General features: G+C 41.1%; 1 protein-coding gene across 1 annotated transcript; it reads right to left on the bottom strand.

Annotated features, from left to right (window-relative positions):
- Positions 1-383: 383 nt before the first annotated feature.
- On the bottom strand, positions 384-10114 carry LOC134004299 (DENN domain-containing protein 2A-like). Its single transcript, XM_062443523.1, has 20 exons — positions 9877-10114; positions 8703-8774; positions 7103-8218; positions 6853-6944; positions 6562-6656; positions 6269-6478; positions 5829-5922; positions 5677-5727; positions 5377-5588; positions 4919-5028; positions 4493-4562; positions 4040-4117; positions 3781-3921; positions 2832-2980; positions 2006-2183; positions 1862-1903; positions 1625-1733; positions 1254-1523; positions 1088-1174; positions 384-994 (listed from the first exon to the last, which is right to left on the bottom strand). Exons 1-20 carry the CDS (start codon positions 9906-9908, stop codon positions 963-965), a joined length of 3240 nt encoding a protein of 1079 aa, XP_062299507.1. The 5' UTR covers positions 9909-10114; the 3' UTR covers positions 384-962.
- Positions 10115-11206: the final 1092 nt, after the last annotated feature.

Below are 11206 nucleotides of genomic sequence, written 5' to 3' on the forward strand. Positions count from 1 at the left end.
AAAATAGTAAAGCTGCCACCAACTTTGAACCAAAGTTCTTTGTAGTAAAAAGGGCAAATAACTTCGAACACACAAACACAGCAGTGAATGGTTAGCAATTGGGTGGTATGTGGATTACTCACTGTGTAAAACTGGCACACAAATGCTGAGTGATCACAATTCCCTCGGCTTTGATTTGCCTCTTAGGAGTTTCCAGTGTGTAACAAAAATCATATTGTAAAACATGGACAGTGTTATTGGATACATCATGTACTTACCATAAAGTAATCTCATCATTCATAATCTGCAAACTCTAAACATGTGATGCAACGATTGTATGAAACATGATAATTTGGTTTGAAAGAGAAATTAAACATGACAAGATCAAGACAATAACTCACAGCTTCAAAAGAGATAACATTTATTTACTTGTTAATGCACTTGTGGCGCTGTTGCTGTTATGATGCATAAAATGTCATTTTTGGTCAGTGATTGACAGTGCCAAGATCATCCCATGAGAGAAAATATACTACTGCCCTCTAGTGGATTCAGAAAATACTGTGACCATGAACTTCCAAGTGAAATTACAGATTTATAGAACAACTTCGTTATACCTTTTCCATAGAAAAATCTCTATCGATATTCCCCCTATTTGGTGTTTTGATGTTGTGGAGAGCAATGTCTAACATGGCAGTCCAAAGTGTTCAGCTGGGTTGAGATCTGGTGACAATGACGGACCAGGTGTAAGATGCACATTGTTTTCAGATTCATCAAACCACTCAGTGACCTAGAGGAAATCTGCTGTCCCAAGTTTATTTTCGTGTGAAATACAGCAGCATCTTCCTTTGATAGGAACAACTTAGTTACTCATTGACATGGATGAGTATCTAAAAATGCTCCAAATGTTAATTTGATAATAAGTCTTTGCTTATTTCAGTGCTTCTGGGACTCTACATGTCTCCTGTTGTGCAATTCTCGTGGCGTTATTTCTTTGACAGAAATTTCATTTTGTTTCCTGTAGAAAAGGGAAAAAAATGAGAGTGAGTAGACAGCTTGCTTCATTATAATTTCTAACTTTTGTCTTAGAATAACTGAGAAACATCATTACCTAAGCCTTTGAGAAACCTGTTAACCCTCCGGTGTTCATTTTCATGGATGGAGTCTAGATACTCTTGCACCCTCACTTCAAACAGCCCTGGGGAGAGAGAAACAGATACATGAACTAGATCATCCCACTGCAGCCAAACCTCTGTTTTCTACTGCCCCTCTTTTACCTCGCAGGGCCTGCCTGTGGAGCTCTCTTTCCTGGATGAACCAGCCAAACATCTGGGTCTCCATGAAGACCTCCAGGAAGCGACGCCCAGTCTTAGACAGGATTGCTTTACGAAAACCCTCGCGCTGGAAGGAGCAGGGGACAGGGGAGGATGACGAGGAGGAGTAACCATCCTCCCGTTCACTGATGATGAAAAGTGGATAGTGGCCCACCAGCTCCACAAAGAAACGGACAAAGGCCTCGGATACAACAGTGCCGAGATGGCCAGAGTCTAATGAGAGGGGAAATAAAATGTTTTCAGTTGCCGTTGCTGATATATAGACTTACAACTAGAAGCTCTCATACTATATTAAAGTCCTCGTTATGCCTCACCCATGGGTGTATCTCCTCCTCTGTCATTAGCAAGTTCTCTTCTCCTCTCCAGAATGTTCTCTAGGGCTGATTGAAGCTTAGAGGGCAGGATGGAGTCTTCATCATCCAACTAAGAGTAACAAAATAAGACAGAAAATTCATATGTAGGTAGGAAATGGCTGAAATAATTTCCTCTACATCCACATAGATCATGTATATCATGCACAAACAATAAATACACTACCGCAAATGGCCTACCTGTCTAAGAAATCGACTGTTTCCAAGATCCACAACCAGAACCTGTCCAAGAACATTGAAAATTTGTAACAGACAACTTCATGATATTGATGTGTCTCAACTCTAAGTAAACCAATTTACTAAATTCAAGCTCCTCTCACTGACCTCCTCCAGGGGTAGCTCAGTGAGCTGAGGCAGTTCGCTGGACAGCAGGCCGACGAGGAATGGGGTTGGTGTGCAGACAATGTCGAGCATCGCTGAGGGTAGTACTGGGATGTAGGTGTGCTGCCATACAAAAGGGTAAAGTAGCGCCACCACTGCATGGCAGCACTGTGACAGAGTACTGCAAGAGACACAAACAAAACTATAATAAGATAACCCATAGGTTGAAACCCCTTAACAATTCTTTTTTTCATGAGAGGTGGAGGTCGGACGCCAGAAGAAGATACAAAAATGAAAAAAGAAGACAAGAACACATGGAAAGAGAGGCTTGCTCATTCTCACCACATGAGGGTGATATGGTTTAAAATACAGGCTGAACACGTAACAGCTTTTCCCAGAGAGAAAATCAAAGTTCTGCATACTTTCATTCACGTCACTGGACTTTGCATTCCAGTCCTCTACTACTCTCTTTGACCGCTGTTTCTGACTCCCACTGGCATTTTCTTTCAGAGCAAACAAACATGGCCCCAGCACAACAACTCAACAGGCTGCACTCAAAATATCTCTGTGGCATGTTCCCTGAATAAAACTGGGGCTGCCTTAGATTTACTTGAAAATATGAGTCTGGACCACCCACATTTCTTCTAACTTAATAATGAAAACATCCCTGATGCTTTCAGCTAATATCTACAGGCTCCATAATTATATAAACAGTGGAAGAAAGATATTCAGGACAAACTCGTGTTGTAAGAGCAATTAAAATAGCTGCCCCATAGAAAAGGTGCAGGTCTCATTGTTTAGTGTAAGTCTAAAGTGTATGTAGATTAACCTGAGATTATCAGCCGTGAATATGACCCTTCGCTCCAGCAGCAGAGAGGCAAACACCCTGAGGAGCAGCCGCAGACTCAGACAGGAGAACAGACACTCAAAGTCCACATGCTCCAGGCGGGAGTCAGAGGGACGACAGAGCTCCATCACCTGGGAAAGGGATGAACAAAGTATAAAACATCTACAAGGATAAAGAAAAAGCAGTACACTGAAGCTTTGACAAAATAATATTAATCCAAGCACATGAATGAGCATTTCATGTTGTTTATGGGGTTTAAACAGACATTTAATATGCTTTGTCCTATAATTATCTTCATTGGAAACCAGGAAATTTGCAATAACTTACCAGTAATACACACCAAAAGAGTGTTTTAAGGTGGTAATTATCTTAAGAAGACAAACATTTGTCCCACACAATAGCTTAATACTCTTGAAGAAAGCTGAGGGGCTGGAAATTACAATTGGAGGATACAGTACAACGGTGAATTTAAAATGTAAAATAAAAAATTGTGTCAGACTCCAGCTCAACATATTAAGGCAATTAAGTCAGAACAAGTACATTCTAATGGACAAACAAAATCGGTCAAAGCAGGCCATTTCCTGTCTTTAAAGGTTAAGGCCGGCAATGTTCTATATTTTTCTTATTGTTAATAAATGTCATGTGCAGAACCAAAACCTGATTATTCTTCTGTGCCATAGACCTCATTAAAATCCAAAAACTATTAAAAACACATAATTTAACCGCACCGCTGCAAATGTTGGCATGTTCCTTCTCCACAAAGACTACTGTCTCTTCAGTTTGTTTAGAAACGGCTCCAAAGGCAGAGAGTAGTTCTGTGTACAGCAGATGGTATTGAACATGTGAACAGTGTTTTTTCTCCAGGGTGAAGGAACATTTAATATACAATTCAATACAATTTACTTTGTCTTGGTGCTCCCGTGTCACTCACCTCAGTGCCTGAGCCAGGGAGGAAGGTTTTGACGGTGATGGTTCTTCCCGGAGCTGGAAACTGGGCCTCCATGATTGCTCTCATGAATGGCTGCACCAGAGCTGGAGACAGAGCCCTCCGCCTCTCCACCTCATCCAACACCTACAATGCAAACATTTACACAGACACAAAGAATTTAAAATAATACATTTTCAAATAAATTTTTTTCTGAATTTCTTTCATCTCAATAATATAATTAGGATCTGTGAGAGTGGTTTACCTTGGAGAACAAGTTGAAGCAGCCGAGGTGACTGACAATACAATAGACTTCTGGCAGACGTTTGCCTTTTCCACTGGGCTGAAAAAAAAGATGAAGGTTAACTTTTTAGTAGCTGAGAAATATAATGTAACACGTGGTTTTAATAGTATCATAGGTCTAAAGATAACAGAATTTTCCTAAAATGAGAAAATAAATACAATACTTTACTTATCAGTATATTTCTGGCTATATAAAACTTTGAAGTCACACTCATACACTCATAATGCACGCACACAAAGACATACACACACTTTTCCATTCTCACACACTTCCTCCCAGACTCTGAGATGAACTGTTTTCCCACAGGCACGCCGACTATTTTGGCACGCTTATTTACTCAGCCGTCATTGTGGTATTTAGCCACTTCCTGTCCAGTAGCAGCGTAGTTATTTATTGCACTCGTTTTTTATTTACCAGTAAACGCCGACAGTATCCGAACCTCCTGCTCCCATCCTCTCCAGTCAAAACAAAGGAGAACATCTCACTGGGGGGGATGAGTCAGAACAAATACACAAATAAACGGGTGATTAGCATATTTTGAATGTACATATAAAAATACACATGGATGATTACTGTATATTGACATTTATTCCTTTTTTGTGCAGCTTACAGTACATGGACTTCCATAATGCATCCATGCATCATGTTGCAGCCACTTTCACTGTGGGCAGCAACTTTTCTAATGTTCATAAAGGTTGAATTTTCAGTCACAGCTATATTAAGTTGCTATTGAAGAGAAGTAGCAATACAAGTAGTAATATTACCTGTAATATATGTGGATTTTGATGACTTACAATGACATGTCACACAGTGGACCCCTGTGATATAATGTGACCTCACCTTGGGTAGTTCTCCACCGGCTCCCAGTCTTTAGCATCAGGGAAACAGAACTGAGGAATGATCCTCAGCTGATCCTCCGTTTCCCTCATGAACTTGAAGCTGCGCTCCAGCTGCAGCACCAGGAAAATAAGTTACACATGTGGACCAAACTTTAGTCGCTACTTTCATATATTTTCATTAACTTTGTTTTATTTCACACATTTCACTGTTATCAAGAGACAGAAGTTTGCATGTCAGTGTATGTTCATATGAACAAATAGCAGATTACAGTTTTGAATTAGATTGAATTTGGTAGTTTCTTATAAAGAAGACCTGGGATTAGTTGACTTTTTTTTTTGCTTGCCTTGTGTGCACAAATGTTCCCAGATTTTCTGTTTTTAAAGCATTTGTTCACAAACTTCAGAACTAAAATTACAGTACACAAGAAATACAATTTCAGCAACTCCTCTACTCCTGACCTTAGGGGGGAACTGCTGTGTAACCTCCGGCAGATAGTGGCCGCCAGCCTTCGACTTCTGCAGAGACACCACCAGGAAATATTCAAACAGCTGACGCTGGTGAAGCTCCTGTTCCAGAGACCTGCTTGTGCTGTTGGTACCATTGTACTGGACCTGATTCTGGCTTGGACGGCTCAGTATGGACTTGACTGACACCAGGCGCCGACGCTGAGCTAGAAGACAAGGAAAGGAAGATATAGTGTTGTTATAGATTGAAAATGTCAGAAGAAGCAAAACCCTGAGGCGTTCTGTCGTAATTACCTTTTGCTCTGTCCTCCACCTCACTCTCAGAATCACTGTTTTCATCTGTCACTGCAAAAAGAAATCAAAAATCAACATTTACATTTCCAACATTACGAAAAACAGCAGGATACAGTTTCACTTCTAGGAAACCAACATTTCAACATCCTCACCTCTCCCTGAGCTTGTCTCTGCATAATGATAGATTCTTCTGAGATGTTTCTTCCTGATTCGAGCCTCAAAGACACTATTGATTTTCAGTACAACCTGTTGACAGAAAAATCAGGAATGTGACTAAGTGTACAGAAATGATACAGCATAATGTCTTTCACCAGGGATAAGAACAAAACTCCTATTATTAATGTTTCTGGCAGCTATAATGGAACCAGGCAGCCAAACTGGATTGAAATTAAAGCAGAATTTAACCTTCAAATGTGATTAAAGATCTCGCTAATGCTGACTTGGCAGTAAAAAATGAGTATGGTAAGCATTGGGAGGGGGTTGACGGATGAAAGATCAGTTCAAATAAATGTTAATGTTCTGGGATTGTGCATCAGAAAACACTTTTTCTCCTACATGAACAGTTTTAACACACACACACACATACACACACCGTTGGTATCCTACGGCATGTGCGGCTGAAGGGGTCCCCAGTCAGCCAGGGTGTCTGTTCAGGCCCAAGTGGGGTGGAGGGAGGGCTGAGGTGGGGTGGAGATGAAACACCACTGCTGCTGATGCTGTGGGTCTGCTGGTTGGTTCTCCGCAGGTCCAGCAGCTTAAAGCTTCTACCTGAATTCTGCCTGAAGAAGCCGGGTCTTGAGATCTGTAGACAGAAAAATCATACATTTTCATAATCATCTAAATCAGAAGTTTTGTCTCTGTAAAGTTTGTTTGTACTGCAGGAACCTTGGTAGTGTCAGCGCCAGGGGAGGAGGGCAAAGACTGCTGGGAGCACTGACTCTCCAACTCAATGTCCTCATATGGGTTCTCCTTGGACGAGTCTGCAGGGAGACCAAAAATGGCAACCTTCAACACATGTTCATTAGCAATTTTCCTATTTTTATGCCAAATTATATGGCAAGAAAGCAAACAAGTGCATTTTCCAAAATGTCAAGCTATTCATTGAAAAACAACTTCCTCTCAATTTAAACTGGATCAACCGGCACAGAAAATAAAGGAAGTATAGAGGTTTCTGACCCAGGATGTCTTCATAGTGATGCTCCTGAGACAGCGAGTGAGTGAAGAACGCGCTATTTGACCCTGGGATGTCTTCAAACTCAAAGGATTTCCTGTCAAAGTGAATGGAAAAGTACAAATTATACCTTAAGTATGAATTAATGTATTTGAGAATTGAATATGGTCTGTTTAGATTCTCCCTACAGTGGTACTTTGGATCAGCTCTTGTTATATGAAATCAAATTCATTCTTTCTCTCTCTTTCTTTATACCTGTTGATGTTGCCTCTGACTCTCTCACCCCGCGGTCTCCCGTAGACACCTAGAGGAGGTTTTGAGGCAGCTCGTGTAGACATTGAGGGCAGTGGTGGGAGGTTCCTCTGCCTTTGACTCTTCGCCATGTGGATGGTAGCTGGGTGCTGGAAAGTGCGATGGGGTTTGGGGACTGGGTTGATCGGGGGCGTCCCTGGCTCTGTGTAGACATTCTCCTGTTGCTGCTGCTTCCTGTCTCTGGTCGCAGAGCATTTCCCTGCACTAATTTGACCAGTAGATTCAGATTCTTTCTTTTTCACCTCCACCTGTTTGTCCTTGCTTGGCGGGGTGAAATAGTTTCCGAGTTCTGGAAGAGTTTTCCCGTGGTTCTCTCCCATAGCCTCCAGCTTTTTAAAAAGAGTGAACACAGCTCTCTTCTCCTGACTAGGTTGTTCAGATGTTCTCTTGTCATTGCTTCTCCTCAACGTCCCCACCTGTTGCTTGTCCATCACCTCAGGCGAACAAGGTCTTGAATCGCCAATTTTTTCTACATTCTCCTTTTCGTGATCTTGCTTTTCTTTGTGGGCTAATCTCCCACAATCCTCCCCTCTTTTATTTTCACTTGGTTTGCTGGTCCTGAGTGTTCCTCTTTGCTGTTTCCCAGTTTCAACTGGTGAGCAAGGCCTCGAATCTCCAAGTTTTCCCACATTCTCTTTCTCAAGATCTTGGTTTTCTTTGTAGGCTACTCTCCTGCCACCTTCTACACGCTGCTCAACTGCAGTTTTATTGTTGTTTTTTGTCAGTGACTCAGTCCTTTTAACGCACTGGCCCGAGGAACATGAGGTGACAGTTGAATGAGCGGGCTCCTTTCCCTCCCACAGAGAGATCTTGTCCTTGATGTTACCTCCATTGGATCTGGGGAACTTGTTGCCCCCCAAAAGAGCATTGTCATTGCCATGAGGGTCAAGGGTTGGTCTCCTGTGAGCCATCATGGGTGAATCCTCCAACTGGTTGCTCAGGTTTTGTAATTGGGTGAAGGGAAGTTTTGGTATCCCCTCTTGTCTGTGCTCAGCCCCTTTGTTTTCCACTGAAGCACTATGGAAACCACTTTTCTCACCAATACAGCCTTTCTTTAACCTGGACACATGAGGAAAAACAAGTTGTTTTTTTACAAGTTAACATAAAATAGCACATCAGAAAATGTCAATGATATACTAACAAAAGACTATGGCAGCCTCCTGAACTCCCAGTATGGTCACTGTGACTACCAGTTTGGGGACACTCAATCTTTTTCTGGCGACAGTGGGAAAATGCAGCCTGAGAGTAAATGCCAGAGGACAAGCTTATGACCGAGCATCTTCTTCTCATCAGCCTCACTAAATAAACACATACTTGGACCGGCGCCCATTTCATCAAACTGTTATGTTTTAATAAATAAACTGGCGGAAATGGGAAGCCCTAAGTTGAAAGACCTTTTCTGACTTTCCCTTAATGGATGCAATGAGCAAAAGGCAACCAAAACTGTAGATTTTAGTTTTCTAGCTCTGGAGGAGTTAGTGAGGAAAAATGTTTATTTTCTAAAGGGGAAAATGATCACTGATAAACCTGCTCTGATACAGACCTGTTGATGGTGGAGTAGATGCAGTCCGGCCCCGTTGTCATTCTCTTAGTGGCCGCCATGATCACTGTACACCTGAGAACACAGAAAGAAGAAAAAACTTCAGCCTAAGCCTTCATTTCTGCTTAAAGGAGTATCGGTTTGGTTTTTACTTACATCCTGTCAGGCGCTTGGTTTCAGTCAACACTTAGTGTCAAGTGAAACTGACTACTGCGCACTATTAAATTGGGAATTTTAGGGGAATCTGATTGTTTATTAGATGAATTTGTAGATTTCTTGGTGTCCTCAGTCAGTTCAATAAGCATTTTGATATCTGTTGACTTTTTTTCACAAAATGAGGTTAAAGTCCTTGGTATGACTGACATTTTAAGTTGCGTGACCGTTCCCTCTCAGCTGGTAATGTACAGTATTAAGGGGCCAGCTGGGCAGACTCAAAGAAAAACATGACAGCAAGAGACTCAGAGCAACTCCCTCAAGCAGTTCATCACACAAGCCAACATTTCAGCAGTCATTAGGGAGCCTTTTTGTGATTGAATCACTCTTCTCTGCCTTTTCACGCCTTTTGTATATTGTTGTATGCTCCTTATTCTGACGCTTCCTCCTTCACAGGAGGCCAAGCCTTTGACCCTCGCAGAGACCAGAACACTTCATGATTCTCATACTTTCACATCTCTAAAGTCAACGTTTCAAAGTTCAGTGGCCTCTAAGATGGAGCATTTCCCAGCTCTGGAACTGTTTTCATCATTTGTTTAGTTGATGCGTAGTCCTAATGACAGTGTGCATAAGCAAAGGGACTTCAGTGCATACAGCAATTTAAGCTGCAGGCTGGCTGATTAGCTCAGACACATCCACATACACAGTTATTGTGTTACAGTAATAGACAGCAAGCCATCAATAGCGGCATAATTGAAAAATGCATAAGAGGTTGCAGTTCACATTGTTCAAAAGGTTGTTAGCAGTAAATACATATCCCAAACAAAGTGAATACCATATTAACATCTTAATTCTCTTATTTCACAATTATACATCAATTCCCTCACCAAAGTTCACAATGAAAAAATAAGACTCAGAAAATGTCCAGGGAAAGACAAGCTGACAAAAAATGAATGGGACAAAACAGAGTGCATAGAGTGAAACAGTGTGTTATTAAATCTACATAAGTAAATCTGTTCCTTACCTCCTTCTGCTGTACAGTTTCCATGTGTTCATTAGTAAAATAGGAGCATATTGCCACAGATGATGATAAAACAGTATCCATTGGTATGACTTCCATTGGCGCTGTTATGTCCAGGGTAAAGGTCTGCAATAGTTTTTCCAATTTGATTTGCGCCGAAAAGTGATTCAGCCGATGTTTAATTGAGTGAGAATAGAGACATAAGAGCTCCAACCACAATTTACTGGACTGTCCACTCCCTGCCTTTTCTCCAATCTCCAACTTTCATTCACTCTCTCCCCTCACACACCTGAATATGACTTCCTCTCTCTCTCTCTCTCTCTCTCTCTCTCTCTCTCTCTCTCTCTCTCTCTCTCTCTCTCTCTCTCTCTCTCTCTCTCTGTGTCTCTCTCTCTCACGTCACTCACTGTCACTCTATCTCTCTCTCTCTCTCTCTCTCTCTCTCCTCTCTCTCTCTCTCCTCTCTCTCTCTCTCTCTCTCTCTCTCTCTCTCTCTCTCTGTCTCTCACTGTTGCTCTCTGTTTCTTTACATCTGTCTCTATCTGCTGGCTGTCTCTCTCGCCACTGAAATGTTGTGTGAACATGAATGAAAGACTCTAAATGAAATAAAAACTACTTACATGACATACTCATGTAAAAAAGCCCCAGGGAAATTAGTGACACATAGTCCAGACGTCATGGCATTACATTATTTCCCTCCAAATCTAAAGTTAGTTGGAATTCGCATAGCAACTGCTTCAGAATTACAGTTGCTCGGCAGCTGTAACAAATTATCCCACTCTCGTTGTCCCACGGTATATTTCACTTCCTTACAGAAATGAAATAATCAAGTCCTAATGAGTATAGGTAATAAAACAGACATGACTAAAAACTGACTACAAAAGGGGTTTTCTTTAATTGACATGATGCAGATAGAGCCACAGAGAGTTGACAGAATAATAACCTCCAGTTTCAGATTCACTGTTTGACAAATGAAACAGAAAATATCCAATTTAGTTATTTAACCTTTGTTGTAATATTTGTTTCAATTAAATTCAGACTTCATTACAGATCATTAGATCAGATCATGAGGAGTCCATAGCACAATAAAATACATGGCATTCTGCTTCAATTTCCTAGGTTACACAATTTATTTATTTATGTTCTTATATGCATTTTGTTGACATATGTACAGTTTACTTTAAAAAAAACAACTTTTTTCTTAACTTGAATTTAGTCATGGAGCGTGCCTCACTCCACTACACCACTACACACATTACTTCTGAATGTGATTTTTAAATAACACCTTTGAATCATTTAATATAAAATCCACAATGCACTGTAAACTAAGCTG

This window comes from Scomber scombrus, chromosome 22 (assembly GCF_963691925.1).
Source record: "Scomber scombrus chromosome 22, fScoSco1.1, whole genome shotgun sequence".
Classification (NCBI taxonomy): domain Eukaryota; kingdom Metazoa; phylum Chordata; class Actinopteri; order Scombriformes; family Scombridae; genus Scomber; species Scomber scombrus.

Excerpts from the sequence above, each read along its gene's own strand:
- LOC134004299 (XM_062443523.1), bottom strand. The coding sequence starts at position 9,908 with ATGAACACATGGAAACTGTACAGCAGAAGGAG. Across the intron at positions 5,923-6,268 it reads CATGCCGTAGGATACCAACG|GTTGTACTGAAAATCAATAG; the intron begins GTGTGTGTATGT and ends TTCTGTCAACAG. Across the intron at positions 995-1,087 it reads CAGGTTTCTCAAAGGCTTAG|GAAACAAAATGAAATTTCTG; the intron begins GTAATGATGTTT and ends CCTTTTCTACAG.